This window comes from Syngnathus scovelli, chromosome 7, assembly GCF_024217435.2.
Source record: "Syngnathus scovelli strain Florida chromosome 7, RoL_Ssco_1.2, whole genome shotgun sequence".
Classification (NCBI taxonomy): domain Eukaryota; kingdom Metazoa; phylum Chordata; class Actinopteri; order Syngnathiformes; family Syngnathidae; genus Syngnathus; species Syngnathus scovelli.
Window position 1 is genome coordinate 4,811,032 of NC_090853.1, and position 21,967 is coordinate 4,832,998.

The following is a 21,967-nucleotide window of genomic DNA, read 5'->3' on the forward strand; positions in this document are numbered from 1 at the left end:
ATGAGTAAATATAAGGTGACTCATTTGCGTTTAAAAACATTTGACATTGGGCCATAAGCCTCAAAGCTTGCGCTAACCGCTAGCCACATTGGTGCGCGCTTCCTCGTTTGAACGTTTCGCCTTTTTCCACATTTAACTTTTTGTGCATTTTGCAGCGCTGAATAATGGAGAATGTTGATTCCCTTATCATGAAATATTAATGCCAGCGCGCAGAGGATGCATAATTAAGGACTTTAATTCCAGGAGTCCTGACACACTCCTTGTTTAATTATCATTTTGTGGAAGATGAGAGGAGACAATAGGAAGAAACAAAAAAAAAATACAGCAGGGCAAGCATGGGGAGGGTGGGGGGGCTTTTATCTCACGCGTAACATTCCGGTGTGTGGCGGAACAAATCCGAGCCTAACACCCAATTTCATATTGTTTACAAAGTCCGAGCTCTGCCGTTTCTTTTCCCACACACACAAAATACTATTTTCTCTGCTTTTTGTTGAGAAAGCCGCGTTTTTGTTAAAAGCAAGCCACCTTCCACTGATGATGACAAAATAATGACAAAAGGTAGAAACAGCCAAGCAAACTTGAAGCAGTTCATTTGTTGGCTGCTTTCCCTGATTGATGGCGGCCATTATGCAATGAATAACAAGACACGGGGAGGATTTATTGCACGCCGCGTGGACGAACTTTGCCGTTTGAAACGGCAGCAAACAACGTCCTTTGTGAGCGGCTGTTCGCTCGCTTGACGATCAATGACTTTCATTTATCACCGAGTGTGATTAACGATTCACTGACGATCATTGTCAAGTCTTGACTAAGTTATAGCCAAGCGAGTCCAAAGTCTTAAAATTGGCAAATTCAATCGGACACAAGTCATGTGACTCAATTTCACCACCTCTGCCGCCGCTTACACACAACTACAATTAATAGCACTAAGGGAAGAAAAAATATCAGCCATTTAGTCGCCATAAGACATAAAACATTTTTCAAACATGATTTGACTTGAGTAAAAAATGGCTCAACTTGCAGTAAGTACCGAGGCTGAGTAGCTTTGCCACTTCTGGATTTCTGCAGGCGTTTTGGAAGAAACATCAGACGTGTGGCAAATCAAGTGTGTCAGTGTGTAAACTGTACACGAGTGGGAGGGAAACCCAGGCTGAGAAGAAGACGCTTGAGACGTGAAGATGAGAGCATATCGTCAGGATATGTTTTCAGGTAGCATCAAAAGTAGCGCGAGATGCCGCCCAAAGAGGCGCTCGCCTCCATCGCCCGTTAATTAGCACCCAAAGGAAGGGGAGGGGCCAAGTGGGACGAGGGCTGCGAGATTATCGGGGGTCCCCCGAGGTCCACTCCAGGGAGACACTAGACCGGAAAAAAAGAAATTCTGGCACTGAAATAGTGAAAGGTGCCAACTTTCTTTAGAGATGTTTTCCTGTTCTATGAGCGGCTCAAGTTTCTTTCTTTGCGGTTGTGCTCATGAGTTGTCTTGAAGGTGAGAGGAGTCAACAACAATTATAAATGTAATTGGAGTGACGGTGGGGGGGGGTCCATACTGCACGTTTTTTCGTACTCATGATTTGTAACTGCTAAGTGAAGCGTGGGACCCGACGGCGCCGAATCGTTGGCGGCGTGCGCGGGTGGACGTGGCGCAAACAGACCATCTGTGCTCAACATAACATTCTTGGGTACATACATTGCAAAATCAAACAATTAATTAAATTTAAAAAAATAAATAAAATAAAAAGACTTTCATTAACACTGGTTTGCACTTCAAAGCTTTTTATCAAAAAGAAAAAGCATCTAAAACCTGTGCTGAGTCAGAATATTTGGCCAGAATAAAAAATAAATAAAAATAAATAAACTCCCAAAAATCCTGTGCTGAGTCAGAATATTTGGGCACTATCTAAAAAATAAAAAAAACTCCAGCCATCATATGCGGCAGAGTTCAAATCCTCCAGTGGCGCTCGCTCTCGTGTCGCCCGACGGCAACGTTTCTGCTCTCTAGGAATAATTAAGCCTCCCATTATGAAGACTGTGGCTAATTATCACTTCAGAGGCGTTCCACAACTCGCCTTGTGCGCCATTTTAATATTCCATACTAACTAATCCGCTCGTGTAAAGAGAAACTGATTTGCCATCAGCCGCAAATCTGCTTGAAGGCAATCGACTTGTTAGGAAAGAAAAGAATTGTGCTAATAAGAGTTCTTGCTAGAACAGCGGCGTGAAGGATTTGCCGCCATGCCAGGGTTGGGCCACTTCCGACTTGGGCGAGTTGCTACTGAGGCTCACTGCTGGCGTTACAATCTTTTGATTTTAAAAACACCTATGATTATTTCCACAAAGAGATTTGTCGACATTTAAAAGTAGGTCACACTTTGCTGGCTAAACTGAAAATGGTCAGAAGGTGATGCTGATGATGAGCGACCTGTAGTTGAGATGGTGGAGGTGAAAGGAAAGGGGGGGGTTGCGTGCAACTTATTAGCCTCCGGCAATTAGCCTGGAAGTGCTACAGGCCCTTTTGATGGCAGCGGGGTTGCTTAAATATGGAGAAGATAAGAGAGGCGCAGATGTAGCAGCCCGCCGGCTGGATTGATAGCGGAAGCTCCTCCAGGCTCAGATAGGCCACGCAGGAGCGATCCTGCCAGTGATAGCATCTGTCAATCATGCCTCGGGCTGCGAGGGGAGGGGGGGGGGCAACTCGGGAGTCCGGAGCAGAGAAGACCGGCAGGCTGGCTTCTCGTCACGCCGATCGCTCGCTTCGGGTCAAGGTCTCGGTTGATCTGTCGGCGTCTTACGGTTTGCGTCACTCTGGCGACTGTCACTGTCAAGTTGAAGTCCGTCAAGCCGTGAAGGGAAAAACACCTCCTATGGACTCGGTGGTTGAAATGAAGTTCAAAATGAGGAAATCAGATGGTGTTTTCCTTCTCCGTCTTGCATCAAACCAGCAGCAAGTCGGCTTCGACGGCGCAAACTTTTTGCCAAAAGCTCCCTCCCCTTATCTTTGGAATAGCAGTGCCCGCATTTTAATTGGAAAAATATCTCAAGTAATTAAAGTGGCTCCCTACAAGCTCCTTAATAAGTTAAGCACACATTTTATTGAACGGCCGCCAGGCTGATACTGCCGCGTTTTACCGCACCTGTCCTTGAAGCCTTTGTGTTAAATCTCCTACATCTCTTTTTTTTTTTTTTTTTTTTAAGGCGGTCGCCTCAACGACCCGAGAAAAGAAAAAAACAAGGAATTCTCTGTAAGTTTTAAATGTCTGATTAAGATAAAGCCAAGCTTGTCTGCTGTCCTCTGGATCCAATTGTGTTTGCTTGGGAACTGCAGCAGATAAAAGTTGAGAGTCAATGACTTGTCTAATCAGTCGCTTGGGGTAACGCCAAAGAAAAGGGGCGCGCTCAACACACTTGGGTCGGGATGAGGATTACAAAATAAAAAAAAATAAAAAAAGCCCCTTCGGCTTATTCTGCGCCCTGACTGACTTCAGACAGTCATTCCGTTTCACTGTACAAATTGACATCCATAATAAATAAATGAATAAATAAAAAATTATAAATATATACGTAAATATATAAATAAATATTAAATAATTATTAAATAAATAAAATATTATTTTGAGTCTATGTCGCAAAGTGCTAAAGAATGGCTGGCTGGCTGCAAAGTTGGAACGAGCCTGGTCAAAATCTCCAGAAATAGAAGACTCCACATGAAATATTTATATGAGATCCTGACGGCCTGCCACTCTTTAAAAAAAAAAAAAAAAAAAAAAAAACAGCCACAGTGATGGAAAATGAAGCTTGCTCGGGTGCAAGCGGTCGGCTCCGCCCGCCGCACCCCATCAAGTCCTCATAATTCAGCCTCGGCCAGCGGCCGTCACCTCGCATCTGCTCACTCATCTATTTGAGTCGCGGCTCGTCCTCTCGGCTGTGACCCCGGCGCAGGTTTGGGCACCGGCGTGCGTGGGCCATCTTCATTAATTGGAACAGCGCTCCGATATGCTAATTACAAATCACAGAAGAAGTGCGGCAGCCAGATCTTGCTGTTTTTGCGCTGGGTGAGCAATGCATGTCAACAATTAGGTCAACGGCGACTCGAGTGGCTCATCAATGGAGATTTTGCACTTTTGCTTCTCCTTGCTGGTCCCCCCACCCCCCTTTTTTTTATGGCTCCTTCTAGACTTGCTTTTTGGGGTACTTGAGTCTAACATGGATGTACAAAGTGGAATAAATGTCCTTTGACCAGGTGCAAAACTGAAAATCAACAGCGTCCTTCGAATGCATCGTTGTGCATTTGAGGACATAAACGCCCCCGGCAGCTGTTTGAAGATGCGCAAAAGGTTCTTTGCCGCAGCAAAGAAGCACTTCTTCTATCTCCGGGCGCACGAGAGCGGGTCAAAACGTCTCCCGGCTCCAGTCGGCATTGAAGCCCAAGGATAAGAGCCTCTCGTCGAGCCAGACGGCTTTTCTCGCGCTAAATTTGCATATCCGAGCGAGACGCGGCTGGCGCCCGATTCAAAGGCAGCGGAAATGGAAACAAACAGCCACAAAAGCAAATGAAGCTTTTGTGGCAGAGTAATCCAAGGATTGCTCTCCTTTTCAAAGAAAGAAATATTGGACGGCTCCATATTGAGCGCAAATTGCTAGATTAGAGCGCCTGTTTTGGTAGCGGCTTCAAAGTCTGTCGAATCTCTTCATTTCAAATAGAGAGGGAAAAAGAAAAAGTGGTGCCAAGTGCGTTTTTTTTTTTTTTCTTCTTGCTGACTGATTCATTCCTGGATTGTAAAGCGCTTAAAAAGTGCGCTTGCAGCATCGTCGCCTCGGTGGCAGTGATGTTGCCGCTGCTCCCCCTCCCACTCCCCAAAAGATTGCAAACCCTGCTCGCTGGATTAAGGACAGTGAAAGGATTCAGCTGTGACATGCATACCTGGCGCTGTGAAGCGGCCATGTTTTTCGCGTGGCCGCACACTTTTCCACACGACAAATCAAAAGCGCTCGAGGGCGAGCAGCAAGACACTCCAGGTTGACCGAGCGTAAATTTCAGGTATTTATGGCGGTGCCGAGCAGCAAAACATGGCGGTGGCGGCAGCGGGCTGGCGGGCGGCCTCCCCGAGCTCCTGATGTGTCTTCTATCTTACGCTTAGAACAAACCTGCATTGAGTTGCTTCACAAAAAACCCGACGACAAAAGCACTTGGCATCTCGGGTGTTAACGAAACCCGTTAGCTTGTGATTAGCGTGGCGCGAGGACATGGCTGACGACCCGTTTGGAGCAAACAGTTGCCTCCCGTTTTGAAGCACAAAGCCAACGATGCCCCCGAGCGAGCATTTTTTTTTTCTTCTTCCCGTGTGTGAGCAAACGGCAGCAAACAAGACATCCATCACGCTGACAGACAAAACAAATTACAAGGGAAACAGAACCTTAATATGTCAGCAGAGCTAATGGTGTCATGGCGGGTGTGGGAGGAAGGGGGGTCTTGCTTACAAGAGTATAAAAACACCCCCAAGGGGGGGGGGGGGGGGATGACTTTTGGATACACACTATTAACGATGCATTAGAGCGAGATTCATAAACGTCCGTTACATGGGGGTCCAGAGTTCACAGGTGTGTCCACCCCCCCCATGAATGATGCAGTGCGACGGTAGACAATAAAAGTGTAATTATATGCCGCTGGCTCTACTGACAGGTGGGTAAAAATGAGGAAGAAGGGATTAGCTCCACTTTTCATGGAGCTCTGGCAGCAGGGGGCGGGGGGGTGGGGGTCACCTTGGATGAGAGGCCATCGCTTTTCCCACTCATTAAACTCCTAATCTAGACAGGGTGCACACACACACACACGGGCACGCTCGATCTCATCTTTCACAGCACCTCTGAACTTGAAACTGCTGCATCATGCGTCGGTGGCCAGAGCTGCGACAAAATATAGCAGCGCTCCGAAATTGAACCGGCGCAACTTTTATTTTGTTTTAGCCTCGCAATTTGTAGGCCGAGTCTATTTTATGACCTGCACAATTCGACAAAGGATTTACAATGGTCTTATTTAAAAGAAAAATAATCTGAAGCATTTTATTCACTGCAACTTTTCACGATGTACTATTAAAATTTTTATTTTCCGTTTTTAACGTGTGATGGGAAGAAATGCTGCTTTGTTCTCCACCAGAGGCCCGTCGGGTTCATGCGGTACTTTTGGAAATCCCGCTGTCAGCCCCTTTTTTTTTGCGGGGCATCAGCTGCAAGATTGCAAAAATAATTTGTTTATGCACAAGGCAAAGCTATAACATGTTGTTAGACGGCGAGCCCGACTGCTCCACCCCACCCCACCCCTCCCCTTTCACACAGAACCCAGCAAAGCATCTGTAAAGTTTCTACATCTTTTCTGAAAAATGCAGAAATGGGGAAAAAAAAAACTCTACTGAAAAGTCTCATCTCTATTCTCCTAAGAAAGAAGAGCGGAAAGGTAATTTCCTTGAACTGTTGCCATCTCAATGCAAACACAGAGCGAGTGCTACTTCTACACTCAAACAAGGCCATTTATTACGCAACAAAGGGGAAAAAAAGAAGTTTTCAGAGACGGCGAACAAAAGCGCGCGACAAAGCACGCCCGCTTACTCGTCGGTCGGGTGTTGCGTAACATACTTTTACCTTTCGTATGGCCTCGGCACTGAGAATAACAAAACCTAGACATTATAAAAGGATGAAGTTACGCAAGGATGGGCCATTAGCCGCTAGCCGTTGCCATCGCAAAGGCGCAACAGGAAAACATGCAATTGAATGTTTTTCTCGTCTCAGATGTGAATAAAGCTTCGGAAACACGAAAAATAAAAAAATAAAACTATGGTAGAACCTGTGGCCAAGGTTTTTGGGAGTCTCCTTCAGAGGGAGCGCTTGATTCGCTCTACACGTGATCCCCACAAAGACTAAAAAGAGACAAAAGGAGGCCAAAGTTCTCTTGTGGTTCTAAAAGCCAAAACTCTCAATTCTTGCCGACGCTGGCGCTCAAGCCAATCACAGCAACTTGCCGATAGCGCGCTCGGAACTGGAACAGAACCGATAACGAAAGCGCGATTTTAATCAATCAATCTTAGTAATGAGAGTGGAAAGTTAATCCATTGTAACGCATTATTGGAGCGCAAATGAAGGTCTTGGGGGTTAATTAACTGGCGGGCGAAGGACAATGTTAATATAAGACGGCCCTAATGCGGGCCAGGTAAGAAAGTTATGCTCCGCGCTTAAGTTTTCACGAGAACTTTGTGCTGACGGCTTCCATCCTGCACTTGGAACAGTAACGACTTGAAAGTGTGTTGAAACGAAACAAATGGTCCCCGCCTCGGCTTTGATTAAAACCCAATTGCCCAAAACCGCCATTTCCCAGCCCCGTGAGCCAATTAATGTCATCATCATCATCATTGAGCGGATGGAGGAATTGTTATTCCTCGCCAAGAGAGACGAGATGATCGGCGAGCGGCTTCACGCGGTCAGACAGACGGCCAATGACGTCAATCTTCCGCCGAGTTAACTTTTCAAAAAAGTCACATTTCTCATTCCGTGCCATTGAATGAGTTAAAAGGTGCAATCAGGGGGGGGGTGAAAAGGAATCAAAATTTGATCCCACGATATAAAGTCAACAATTCAACGTAGTCCATCTATCGTTTGTTTTTCAAAAATTCATTCATTCATTCCACAACATAAAAAAAGAAGTGGGAAGCTATTTCTCTGCTTCTTTCCAGCGAGCCGCCTCTGCCGCTATTTTGGAAGAAGACGCTGTGCACTTATGCAAAATGCATAGGTGGCCTTTGCAGACCTTAATCTTGGCTTTCCAAATCCCCGGCTTCCTCTAAAGACTGCACTGACATGCTTCTCGCACGGAAGGCGAGCAACTGGTGTCAAAGGAGGGCTAGAGAAAAAAAAAAAAAAAAAAGCAAGAAAAAATGTGCCCTTTGGATGTAAACTCAAAATGTTTTTGCCGTCTTGGAGGTCATCTCAAGTCTCTTCTAATTGAAACACGAAGGCCCGTCGGGTCGCGCGCTTCGTAAACGTCAATGTGATGTCACAACAACGGCAACAAGACTTGTGATGCCTTCCCACACGGAAGGGTAAACAAACACAGTGATGCTCAGCCTCTGGCAAAAGCTTCCGGCGCCACGTCAAGCTGAATGTCAAGCTGGGGGGGCGGGGCTAACAGAACTCCCGGTGGCATTTAACTGGCCTTTTCTGAGCTCGGCAAAAATGGACGCCAGCTTCAGTTCTATGCCCATGGCGGGACGTCGGCGTCGGAGCTCCCGCCTCTGTTGTTGCCTGACACGCCGTATTGGACCAGACAGTAACACGGAACGTCGGCCAGGGTAGAGCGCGGCGCCCGGGCCTCGCCAGCTGCGATAACGATGTATAATTTAATTGAATGCTGTGCTTTTCTATCCTCCGTAGGACTCAAACTGTTCCTCTCTCTCGCTCGCCTATGCATTATTCAGGCTAATGGTGACCCCGAAATAGAAAAAAAGCTTCTTATCTTTTGAAAGTTTGATGGCAGAGAGCAAAGAGAGGTAAGGCGGCACGCCGAGAGAGCGACTGAGTCAGAGCGGGTTGGCTCGCCGATAAGCTGAGTTGCGTTTCCGAGTCTGACCGCCGATGACGTCACCGAAGCTAGCGAGCCAGATGGGCTTTGAGTTTCCCGTCCAATATCGGAAGACGGGATGATGAACTGCGCGGCGTCGATGTCTAAACATAGCTATGCAAATGTATCCATTTTGGTCGTCTGCCTGCCACATGGTGGCGTTGGACTTACATAACAAGTTGAACTGGCACATTTTTTCTATAGCCTTGAGTTTCCTTGGTGGCGAGTCCATCCCGTTAGCAGCGGCGAGCATATATGTGATGGCGCCCACGCGTACAATATGACATGTATTTTTCAAAAGGCGTGGGCGAGCGAGAAAGTGATTCTTCTTCACGCGCGAAAAGCTTAATTATTGTGCCTGTGAGAACAGCAGGCTTGCTTTGTGCCTTTCGTGGCTTTTTCAATTACCAGACAGCAACTTTGTCATCACTTTGCCAGCTTGTAATTACGGGAACAAAAAAAAAACAAATATTTTCGACGCGTCATCAGGCAAAAAAAAAGATCAGAGTGTGACTGATTTTACACTCGAGCTACAGCACCCCCCCCCCCTGCAGATTATTTACACTCCCATTCATTTTCAAAATAACATACCCTACCGACTAGAAGAAAGATTGAGAACTTTAGCGTTGATGCTAAGCTGCCACCTTTCATAAACGCTCGCTGCCTCGCCGTAGCACTTTTGTTGACGTGCTGCTATATTTGGCAAGCAAGGTTTAAACGATGCGTTCCGTGCGCATCGTTGCCTCCAAATAACAACCGACGGCTTTTGGCTCTGATTGCATCAGCCAAATCTTTTGCTATTCCGTCTTGAAAGCCCCTCGGACTTGAAAGGTGACAGTAAAGTTTATCGGTTCCATCTACCGGCAGCTGCGATTGAGGAAGAATTCGATGCAATTCAAAAAGCAGTGTGTCATGACTCGAAAGGGGGGGGGGACTCCCTGCGGCTATTTTGATCATTTTCCAAATTGAAAACTCACCACCGGCGCAATAAAATGGAACAGACGCAGTTTTCAAGCTAAAGGTTTACCCCCGAAAGAGATGGATGAGGAAATATATGATGAAAAAAATACAATATAAATAAAAAATAGACAAGACAACTAATAGAAAAAAAAGACAAGTTTCCAGAATATGAAATAGAGGTGTCAGGGATGGTCAAAAGGTTAGTGTTTGTGCTAACAGTTCAAAAAGCTAGCGTTAGCATTTGACACAAGACCGCAGTTAGCCTCACAGATGAACATTCAACTTTCTTTTCGGAGACTAGTTTGGCAACACTTTTTCGGAAGAAATGAAATCAACTCTCAACCTACTTCCGAATTAACGCAGCATATAGACACAAAGCAGGAGGGGATAAAAAGTGGTCGTATAAAATGAATCTTCAAAGGGCTAGCGTTAGAATTTGACACATTAGCCTCACAGATGAAACACTGAGACTAGTTTGGCAACGAGAAATTAAATCAACTCTCGACCTACTTCCTACGTAAATTCTGACAATTAACGCGGCATATCGACACAAACCAGGAGGGGAGGGAAAAAGTGCATGTAAAAAATGAATCTCTTTCCTCACGCATGAAATATCCATCAAGAGCGAGCTGCGACTCATTAGGGTGCAAGGTGGAGGACGACGGGGGCAGAAGAAGAGTCAAAGTGGCGAGGAATCATTAAATAGACGCTGGCCGCCGCCACCGCGGCACTTTGAAGACAGCCTGAAATCCCGCTGAGCGCTAACAACGCCGACGGGCCCGCGTCTCAGCCTCCTCGCCGAGATTAGAGGCTCCCTTGAATCCAACAACGGGGCTTAAGTCCTACTAGAGCCGGCCGGGCGGCGAGGGGCGAGGCGTCGTTAACGCCTCTGCACTCAGTTGTTCAAAAATCAACTTGTAAACCCCAAAAAAAAAAAAAAAAAGAAGCAGCTGACTTTATCCCTTTAGTTATGTTTGCATGTCTCAAGAACAGCATTTAAGTTTCTGGCTCAACCTGAGCCAAAAATGCCTTGAACATGAAGTAATTATCATTAAAGTAGCAAAGTATAATTACCCTCCCATTATGTTCGCTTCTCAGCAACGACATTCGTGCCGCTCGGTCAATATGCAACAAATATGGAAATATTTACTTCACAGGTGACCCAACTGTCAGCCTCGGTATCATCAGCATCCAAACCCGACACCCGCCACCCCAAAAAAAAAAATAAAAAGCCATCTCTTACCTCCCTTGTTCCATCTGCCTTTGGTCCGAGCCGGGTAGGCGGCTTCGGGACATCCGGAGAGCACCAGGAGAAACAAAACAAGTTCAAAGGCGGGGACAAATCCAGACGGGGACCTGGAGAACATGTCCGAGAGTTGCAGGTAGCCCGAGACACTGTCACATGGCTTCCGGAGCGGGAAGCCGCGCGGGCGGGCTCGCCTCCGTCACGCCGCCGTCGGCGTTTAGGTCTCCGGCGGGACCGGCATTCCGCCGCCGGTGTCGCTGGAGCTGCTCGTGCGCGATGCCACCAGCCGGGGGCCGCTCCTCACTCCATCGCCGCCCGTGCTGGAGCGGCGCTGGGGGAACCGTTGGGAACGAGCAGGCTGCCACGCCGCCACGCTCAGAGCAGTGCATGGGAACGCACGCTCACATCCACCCGCCCAACCACCCGCCGCTCTCTCTCCTCCGCTCTGTCGCGTGATGCCGTCGAGGATGCCGACGCAGCTGCTGCTGCCGCCGGAATATTCTCTCTCCTCTATCACGCCGAGGGGAATTCATTCCACAGCGCTGGAGCTTCTGTTGCCAGAGGTGGGAGCGTTATCCACCTTCTGAACTCTGGGAAGGAGCACTGAGGAACCTGGGAAACACACACCAAAAAAAGGCTCTCATGTTTGTGGTGATGACCTGGACCGGCTTAATGAGGTTTAATCGGAGGCGAGGCGCGACGCAAAACTAGACAAAGTGAAAAAAACAAAGAGGCAAGTTAGATAAAGAGCAAACATTGCGGTGCAGTGCGACCCGAACCCCGATGATGACCATCAGCGGCGTGTCGTCACATCATCCAATAAAAAAGTCGGCCAAATTGTTAATTCAGAGAGAATTCTTTTCAATGTAGTAAAACCTTGAAGGTTAGACATGAGTAGAAAATGTTTTTGCCTTGTTTTCTGGGATTGAGTCTCGCACAAATAAACGAAAAAAAGAAACCGAAGCCATTCGTGATGGCCAAGGCTGAAATTAACAGTATTAAAAAAAAAAAACCGATCCTTTCACAGTGTTACAATAAAACCACTACTAAAGTTTCAAACCAAGGTTATTTAACGTTAGTAAACTTCCAAAGAACAAAAAATAAACGACTGAGCAAAAGCCGCCGCGATTGAACACTCGAAAAAACTCCAGATGTTTTTGGAAAATAAGCAGCAAATCAATGAAAGTCGAGCCCAATCGGGCCGGCCCCAACAATCCGTGATAGTCCGAGCCCAAAAGTCAAAGGTTATCCCCTAAACTTCACAATTGGCACTTTTCTGTCACTGCCAATTTCATATCGTAATGGCAGCCAGATTTTTTTTCACACGTGCGGCACAAATGAATATCAACACGTGAGCCACCTTGCTCATTTTCGAGCCGCCCACCTGATTTTGCCGCTCCGTCACGCTTTCCCGGGCTTTGCGCTAATAACAATCAGTGTGAACATAATTAATCTTTCTGCGAAAGAGATGTGGCTTTTGCTGTTCCAAGAATCTAACAGGAACATCTGTCGCCAGGGCAAACCTCATGGCGAAGAAGTCCGTTTGCTTGCTTGCCAGGTAAAACCTTCAAATTGGACGTTTTTCAAGCTGTCACATTTCAGTATCAAGCATTAAGTACGAGGCCCAAAAAAAATCCGGAATGATGCTGATGCTACGATCGTACACGTTGACCCTGGATTCTTTTTTGGCCACTATTTTCACAATTAGTCCCTGGAATCAATAAGACTCAAAGGCGGCAGCAAGTTGGCAATAAAACGAGGAGGCGAGCGTCTTCCGAAACAGATTTGCATCGACGACGGGACCTCCGAGGGCAGGCGCCGAGCTGATGCGGATAAAAATATGCTGCTTGAAGGTCAAAATTGTGTGGTTAAGCTAAATCAAGATCATCGCCATGTGATTACAACGCTCGCCATAGGCGCGTCGAGTCGAAGCGGCGGCGGTACAGTCGATCGATGCTGTGATGTGAAATCAAACTGCGAGTCGGTGTCATCAGAGTGCCTTTGATGTGCGGAGGCCCCCCTTGTGTAAAATTAGCTGGCGCAGACAAGAGAAAAAAAAAAAAGCATCGCCGGAATTAGCATCCGGCGGCTTTGTTCTTAAAGTTGTTTTCACATCAAAACGCGAACGAAGTGGTCGTTAGATGCCAGCCACGGCAGAATGAAGCCATTCTTTTCCGCCTTTTGTTGTGACCTTTGACTTTTTGGGCATGCTCAGACAAAATCCACAGGGACTCTCCACGCTTCGCTTTCCAATTGCTAATGAGAAACCATTAAGGTGAAAATAGCACTTAAAGTAACATTGGCCGGACCCGATCACTGATTAGACTCGAGGGTAAAAGTATTTTCCGGTCCCTGGCGGAGGCAAGCGCTGGACGGGGGTCCCGCTACGTTTGCCGGCTTATCAGCGGCAGACAAGAGCCTCTTCTGGATAAAGGCACTCAAGCGGGAGAGGAGCCCGACTGGCGGCTGCCACAGTTGCGGGATGCCGATAAGGACGAAGCCGCGCCGCGCCGGGCAAAATTAGCAGAGCCGAGATGCTCGGCCGGCCGACAGACGTGCTGTGCCGCTTCAGGTTTGGCTGAACCTCTTTCCAAATATACGTGCGGGCATTTGCCATACTCAGCAAATAAAGCGTGTGTGTGACAATCCAGAGTGTAGGAGGGAGGATCAAAAAAGACGTTGAGACAAAAAACGGTCGCCTTGACATGTTGACGGCGTGAAATTAGCTTTCTCGGAGCGAGCACAATCAAGTGCCTTGATGGAGATCTGGCTCGTTTTTTTTGTGCGTCTGTGTTTTTTTTTTTTTTCCTCTTTTCCCCTCATGGGCGCATCTGCCTGCCCAGATACTGGATAATCTAGTGGCTCGCAGCGTTCCTAATCCCAGAATGGGAGGGAACTCGGGAGACGACCACATCGCCAAACACATTTTAATCTCTTTCAGTGGAAGAAGAAAAAAAAAAAAGAAAAAACTCTCCGAGTGGGAGACGTTTAACAAAAAAAAATTAAAGTGCTCAGCTGATTCCAAATATATTCGAAACTTTTTTCCACATTTCATGATCAAATTTTTTTTTATTGAATCCTCTTGAATCATCTCATTCCAAATGTTCATTTAAAAAAAACAGTTGAGCTACTCCTCCTCAACTCAAGCGTTCGAACTTTGGCTGGCATTTCAAGGCGGCTTGGGCGTTTCACCCCTCACAAGCAATTTCAACAATAATTGCTTCCTCTGTTGTCATGATGATTCCAAACATAAAGGAACCTTTATGGAGCCCCTAAATGTGCACGTTGAATCATTTGGAGGTGAACATTTATGGGGAAATAACATACAATAGCTAATAAAAAGATGTCATCATCATAAATGTACGGCAGCCCGCGTGGCTCTTAACATTCTGCGCTTATCAGCGATTCCATCAAAACGCCAGCAGAGGCTCGTCCATATGCAAATGTTATGTACGGCCGGGCCGGGCCGAGCCGGGCAAAGTGCAATTACCTCGGGATTACATTCCCTTACGTGCACGCGGCGTCAAGCTAAGCACACAAAGAACAGAACGGCGGCGTAATAAGAATTCCAACGAGTTTCTGATGGCCGTCATAAAATACAGCACGGCTTCTATTTACAAGGGGCAATGAAAGTGCCTGGCGGGCGGGTGGGCGATTTACGAAGGAGGAGCTCAACCTTTTTTTGCCCAAGGGCACGTTCATAACCTTTGCGTTGCATATTGGCAGATGGACATTTTGTCTAATTAAGTGTCTTGGGAAGAAAAACAAAAAATACAAGAGTAGTGAGTTTCCGGAATGTCTTCTATATACAGTATAGGTTACAAAACAAACTGATGAACTAGTTTTGAAATCAGAGACTAGTAAAAACTTTTCAAATATTTAAAAAAAAAAAAATTGCAAGCAATATCTCTAGCTAGCTCATCAGGGTCAGCGGCTCTTCACGCAAATAGCGGCGTGCCCCGGCTATGGCCACACTCAATTTAATAACACTTTCCAACAGCTAACGCTGGCGTGCCCCCACGCCCCCTCCCCATTTCTCCAAACACTATAACATCTCAATTACAGCGGGCCGCTGCGGTCGGCAGAATTAGGATGGTGTTTTTCCTAGCCCGGCGCATTAGCGGCGCGCCGTAAAGCAAGCAGACATTAGTCACTGGTAATAGACGCTAACCTTAATGACACTATTAAGATGACTCGCTGACGGACGAGGGAAGTGGCACGTTTGTTGAAAACGCATTAGCGTTAAGCTAACGTGAGGGGGGAAAACAACTGACGGGCTGGTTTTGTCTGAGAAAGAAGTGAGATCGACTTGATGGCCTGGGTCATTCGGTTAAGCCATGACAATATTGGCAACAGAAAGTTTTGAAAAAATCTATATATAAGTGACACGTTTGCTCAAAATGCATTAGCATTAAGCTAACGTGAGGGGGGGGGGGGGGGGGAAACAACAGGAGTGAGATCAAATTGATGTCCTTGGTCACTCGATTAAGCCATGACAACAAAAAGAAAATATCTTACTCTTTATCTACCAAAAAATAATAGTTAGCTAGCGTGGTCACAAGCAAGCGCGTCGTCCTGCTAACACTTGCTAGTTAACGTCAAGCCGCTCAGGCTTTAAGAATCCACCCGAGCGCCTTTGATGGCTCCAAATCGAATGAGGACAAGAAATAAGATCATCACCTCTTCCTCCTCTTCTCCGGTTGAAAATGGAACTAACTGCAAGAAAGAAGTGCACTCTCACTGAATTAAGGCAGGTGTTTCCATAATCACATTCTCCTTCCCCGACACGTTTTTTGCGGGATCGGTTTCCTCGCACGGGGGCTGATGGCGCTCAGCCTTCTGCTGTCGCTTTGTTGGCACGTGTTGGGGAAAACATGTCTGCCTTGAGCGCGCCGCAAAATGTCTGCTGAACTTGAACTTTATCAGCTGCAGTCGTGTTGGAAACCGAATGAGGAAAAAACTTCATTTTTAAAGCTATTAATAGACGTTTCATTTATAGCGCACTGGAGGTTACGTGGCATAACTTTAGCCATTTATCATTATTTGGACCCAATATTAAAAATAAAATAAATTAAATTAAAGGTTGACTTTTGCGATTTACAAGTGTGAAGGCCGGAGGAGGAGTGACGCACAGATTGTCCGCTCCGCCGTCTGTCGGACGAATGAACTTTCCTTGAAGGTTAGCCAAATTACGATGGCGGGCGCCTTGATGGACAGCCGCATTACATTTCACAGTCCTACTTGGCCTGATTAACGGGACGGGGCGACGTGATTAAGACGTCTCCGATGGTGCTGTCAATCTTCCAAACGGCCGGGACCCCGGCGCCGCCGCGCTCCAAATGGCCCGGCGGGGGGACGCGGCGCCTGCGTTTGCAGCACTTGCTCATTTAAAAGAGCCCGCCGTCGCCCACTAAATCTCCGCCGGCCCATCTGGAGACGGGGGCCTCGTACGGGGACGCGAGTCCACTCGGGCTAGCCATCACCTTTACGGTCGCCGGCCGATACGGCACTCCATTAGCATTAACGGCGGCAAATCGAAGACGAGCTGGCCGAGGCGCTAATAGCAGAGGTGGGACACTCTGCTTTTCATGAGGGCATCTTGGATGACCTTTTTTTTTTTTTTTATATATTCCAACACGTGAATTTAAACCCAAGGTAAGTACCAAAGTAGAAGCCGAAGTTGTTAGACATTGCACTTTTGGCCACTGGAAAAAATAATAATAAAAAATAAAAATAAAAACTTTTGGCCACTCGCTGATCACATGAGCATTCTTTTTAAAATTCATACGTCCACTTTTTTCCTCGCGTCTGACACCTAAGCATCCAAAATTACGAGCAAAACTTTGCAGCAATGAAAGTAAAAAAAATAATGCACCGAATGAGCGTAAATCTGCTTAAAGCGCAAACGAGCTCTTAATTTATGAGGGAGGGTAGGGAACATTTGCCAGGTGACTGTAAATACCTAATCTGGAGGCGAGCGGGCACGCCATTGTTTGATCTGACCACTGGAGCGTGTTGTTTGCCAAGCGCATTTTCATTTTGATTTTCTCTCCAAACATCATGTCATCATCATTAATCAGCCGGGCTTTGCGGGCCTTAATTTGACGAATGGTCCCCCCCTCCCCGCCTGCCGCCTTTGTACGCCGGCAAACAACATACGGACGTGTCGTTCATCAACAACAATCCCGTGCCAATGTTAAAGTTCATGTAGCGGCGCCGGGATAATTAATGGTGAGGCAATAAGATGAAAATGTCAAAGAAAGCAAATGAATCGCCGACATGCGCCGCAACGACATGGAGAAAACGTTGACAAATGCGACGGCGCTTTTGGAGCTGCGAATTGACCGCATTCGGTCTCGCCTCGAGATAGAAGTCGGATTCGTTTTGCAACCGAGCTTGGAACTCAGGGTACTGGCGGTGGACTACAATGACATCGGAACCGTGCGATCCAAATTTCATGAGCTTTGTTGAATAACCTCTCCTAGAGTGTCAATCAAAATGGATGATAACTTTGACGGGGAATTTGGGATGCGGCGCCAGGCGGACTCCTTAGCGCTGAGAGTTGGAGGAAGGTGACGTCGAGGAGAAAGGAGTCACAGGCCAGGAGGGACGCCGGAGGTGTCAGCACGGCTTTAGAAGGCGAAAAGTAACACGGGCTGACAGATGAAGTCGCGGAAGGAATCGAACGCCGCGCGTCAAACGGGAACTCATCTGGCACCGGCAGAGCTCAAGTGTCAAACAAGGGTGGCGGTGATGTGGGGGGGGGGGGCAAAAGGACGTCTGCGGGTACAGCTGCCACACACACACACACACACACACACACACACACACACGCGCGCTCACGCTAAGCGGCTTTAATGAGCAACAAACAGCAGAGGACGCGAGGACGCCGGTTCAGATGACAGCCGTTTCTTACCACGTGAGCGTCCATTCGACGTAAAATGGCGACAAGGAAGCGAGCTGTTGCAAATAGGATCAAATGAGCTCTGACTAAAAATAGCCAAGTGAGGATGCAGGTCAACAATTTGATCCATTTGTAGTCGTGATAACTGCAGGCCTTGTTGCAAAACATTTAGCCCGTTAAAAGTTGCCACATGTTAGGGACGATTGCCAGCACCTTTTCCCAAAGAGGATTTTCGGATGAATATTGTTTTAATCCCGCTTAAAAGTCAATTAAAAAAATAAAATCATGTTTATTATGACGTGTACTCAGATTAGGGGGGCGAAAATGTCACTGTTAATTTGTTGCATCGATTCAGTTTGAGGAACGTAGAAAATGGCACAATGTCACCAAGAAGGTTCCAGAATTCACACACCATCCCTCCGAGATGCCAAACACAAGCAGCAAAAATGGAAAATGAAGGAAAGGAAGGTGGCAACCACAACCAAAAGCAGGCGGAGCGCCGAGCGTGGCGGTTTTCCGGCCGGGGCTCTCGAGGCTTTGAAAGCAGGAGAATCGATGAAGCTTTCAAAAAATACATTTCCATCTCCGGGATGCTGAGCCAGGAAATAGCCACATATCATTTTCGGCCGACAACGAGCGGGATGAAAAATAGTCGAGCGCTGTCACCCGGGGATATTGATTACGGCTGAAAATGCGATCATTTGGCCCATTTGGAGGCTCGCTCCGGCAGATACGGATGCCTTGGAAACGTGCGCCGAATAGACTTGAAGAGGTCCAAGACACGCTTACTCGGGCTTGCCGGTTCAGCTTTCAAGTCTGGATTTAGGTTTCAACGAGGGGGATTGGATCCACGAGAAACTTTGAGGACGGCTTTGCGGCAAGATTTCAAATGACTGCGGCTTGACGGTTTTCAATTAGCAATTGGGCGAGGGACGAAACGGGGACGTTTATGATGTAGCCGTCACTTTATAGACATCGACGATGTCATCATTTTGATCAACGCCGCCGTCGGTCATTTGATGGAGTAGCAGACGTGACGTTTCCAAGTTCAATTTGGCCTCATTAAAGTTGTCAGCGTTCAAAAGGCAAATTGCGGACGAGGGAGACGGCATCCAATTGAAACGTCCTTCTCCATCAACGTCTGTGCTCGGGGGGGGGGACGGACGATGGGAGCAGACACTATCAAGCAAAATCGAAGTGTCCCTCAAGGTAAGCAGAGCTGCGCTCAACCATGCGCACGCTAGCAAACAGCGTTAGCTTCAGGTTTGAAAGCGGGCGGAAAAGCAAACTTTGCAACCCCAATCGTGCTCGGAACCTCGCCCAAGTATCTTCATTCCAAAGAGGCCGAGGACGGACGGACCTGTCGCTCGCTGCTCATTGGGGGCGCCGTCATAACTAACGGCCGCTAGCTAAAGCAACCCTTTGCTTCTTGATTCTAGCGAGTGTTTTCCCGGAATGGACAATTCAATATAGCTGCGCAATTTCTCTTGATCTTGGGCGCTGAGATTCAACTCTCGCATCAAATAATGTTGCACTCTTAACGTTGAGAAAGTCATACATTAAACATGGCGCGGGCCAAGTAATAAGTTGTGTTTGTTTCAGTGGAGTGCATATGAAAAATGTAATATCAAGTATCGCCCAAGGATATTAATATCACGCCTGTCGAGAGGGGGGGAAAAATTTTTTAGACATATGGAGGCGGAAACACGCTCGTGTGAAAGCCACAAGGTAAGCAGAGCTGCAGTGTAACTCAACTTTTTCCTCCAACATATTTTCTTCAGCATAGCCAGAAATAGAAACTTTCATCCCTCAATAATACACAACTTTGTACTCCATATGATTATTGATTCATTTGATAGTCGAATCGTTGCAGCTTAAGTATCGGGTAACACAATTGGGCTAATACCGGCCTTATTTGGACTTAGTAGTTGCGGAGGCTGCCGATACCAACCGCCGATACTGAAATCAAGTACGTATATCTCAGCAGTAGATGGCGCCAGACTACGGCAGCTAGACATCTCGGCCAATCGTCATCTGCAGCAGAAAGGTTTTTGATCGTAACTTTGGGTTATTGAGTTCTTGTTATCGGCGAGCAGGCTTCGGGACTTTTACGAGTCGCAAGTGGCAACTTCTGACAACTTTTCAAAGGAAAAATCATCACACGGAGCTTTGCTTTGGCTCTCAGAGATACGCAAACGGCGGGCGGCCCTTCTTCCCCGGATGCCGTCGATAGGCGGTCGGCGCTTTGTTGTCTAAGAGCAAGGATAAGCGGCGTGACAAAGTCAACAGGACAGCGAGGGCAAGAGCAATGCATCATTGTTTCATTGGACTTTTATTTCACGGAATGCCAAAGCCGTATTGTGGGGGGGGGGCATTCTTGGCCGCCAGTCGTTGTCACAGATTGCGACAGGCTCGGGAGGTTCTGGTTCGCCGCTGATAGTCTTGTTTACTGGCGCTCGTTTTGAAGCCAAGACTTAGTCGGCAAACAATGACCATTTTTAAATTATATATTTATTCCAGCAGCTTGCAAGCAACATGAAAAATGTGATTTTCATAGCTCCACTTGTTTTCAAAGGATTTTTTTTAAAGCGTAAAACAAATATACAGTTCTGGAAATTTCTCGGCTTCAGCTATTGCGGTGTCAAGAGTAACGTAATCAAAATGAAGCTGTCATGATGAACAACTGTGATTAAGAACATGGATGACAAAATGGACTTGAGTTGTTTTGTTCTGAATAATTAATTTGACGTCAGGGCCGAGAGCTCATCGACGACTCCTTTTAGCCTCCTACAGCGATGGTTGTGGTATCTTCAGACCACGCCCAGTCTGCCTCAGCAGAAGCATCAAACATGCACGAGGACAAGCAACCACCCAGGCAGGGAGAAGAAAAATTCACACCAGACTCCCAAACAAAAGAGTTGCCAACAAGCGAGCGTCCCTCATTAGCCGGTTTGAACCCAAAATAATCAAACACACAAAAATCATCAATGATCCACACAAAGAGTGGAAGAGGAGACACCATGTGACCTCTTGAAGACACAAGTGAAACAAAGGATGTGGAAAGAACTCCATTATGAGGAGGGCGTTAAAGACGATGGGTGGAAAGACGGCCAAGAACACAAAGGCAGCAGCGCCACCTAACGGGCAATGTACAAAAGAACATTCACAACACTTCACGCAGATAAAGGCTCCAAGATAGGCTCAGGGTTAGGTTGAAATCTTTTTTTCATTTCTGCCTTTCAAAGCAGGGTAAAACTGGGCTTTTAATTTCAAATAATAAATACATTTTAAATAAATAATTTCGTGCTGTGCATGATACGTAGCTCGAGTGCAATTCCGTGTCAAATGCGGAGAGAAAAGATTCAAGCACAAAACAAAAAGGTAATTTTGTTTTAAAATGCCCTCTCGCATCACAATTCCCTTGAAAGGCGGCATAAAGTTCAAAAACTCTTTTTGTGTAACATTTAAAAACAAAACGTCATCGAATAAGAGGCTGGCTCACTCACCTGTTGACGCTTCCCCCGGCTGGCGACTCCATTGCAATTTGTCCAATTAAGAATTTGTCAGACGAGTGCGCGTCGTTATGTCCAAGTTCACATATCTCCATGTTCTGTCGAAACCTTCATCAACTTTAAAACCAACTTTGGAGGGGAAACACTTTTGTTGCGTTTGTTCTGGCGGCCACGGTATGACGACACCTCTTCCTCGCCGCGGGAGCCGCAGGTGAAAAAATAATAATAAAGTCCGCCCCCGTGTGGTTAACACTGGTATTATACCTTAGCTCGAGAAAAGTCTTGTAATCCTTAAAAGTTGTGTTCTCCGGGTCCGTTCAGTTCGAGTTAAATATTTAAGAACAGCTGGAGGTTTTCAACCCAGGGCTAAGGCCGTAAAATAGATTTCAAGACAGCACTGAGGTTTATTTAGAATGTGCTCTGCAACCAAACACAAGCCTTGAATCTAAATTTAACTTGTAACCTTTTTATCAAACAAACGCTTGTGCTAAAGTGCGTAAATAATCCTACAAAGCGCTTGAGTTGCACTTCCAACAAAGCACCTAATGTTCTTTTTAAAGCCGCCGTGTGCTCTTACGAAGGCATATTTCAACATGCTCCCGCGGTGCGCCGCTGTCAAGCAAATTATCCGCAGACAAATGCACCAGACCAAAATAGAGCGCACTTCATCAAGCAGCACGCTTTCCGTGGGGATGAAAAACGGACAAGTTTTTTTTATATATATCTTATTGGGTTTGTAATGA

General features: G+C 46.7%; 1 protein-coding gene across 7 annotated transcripts in view; it reads right to left on the reverse strand.

The window, feature by feature from the left end:
- The window catches only part of robo2 (roundabout, axon guidance receptor, homolog 2 (Drosophila)), a 155,857-nt gene extending 134,438 nt beyond the window's left edge, over positions 1-21,419 (reverse strand). For 5 of the 7 annotated variants that reach the window (XM_049726161.2, XM_049726158.2, XM_049726156.2 and 2 more), the window contains exons 1-2: positions 21,219-21,418; positions 10,806-11,420 (exon numbers count right to left, since the gene is read on the reverse strand). In XM_049726161.2, coding sequence (XP_049582118.1) covers positions 10,806-10,929 — 124 coding nt within the window. In that variant the 5' untranslated portion in view covers positions 10,930-11,420; positions 21,219-21,418. Of the gene's footprint in view, positions 1-10,805; positions 11,421-21,218 lie in introns of all 7 variants that reach the window. The other 2 variants (XM_068651318.1, XM_049726162.2) reach the window with 2 other exon arrangements.
- Positions 21,420-21,967: the final 548 nt, after the last annotated feature.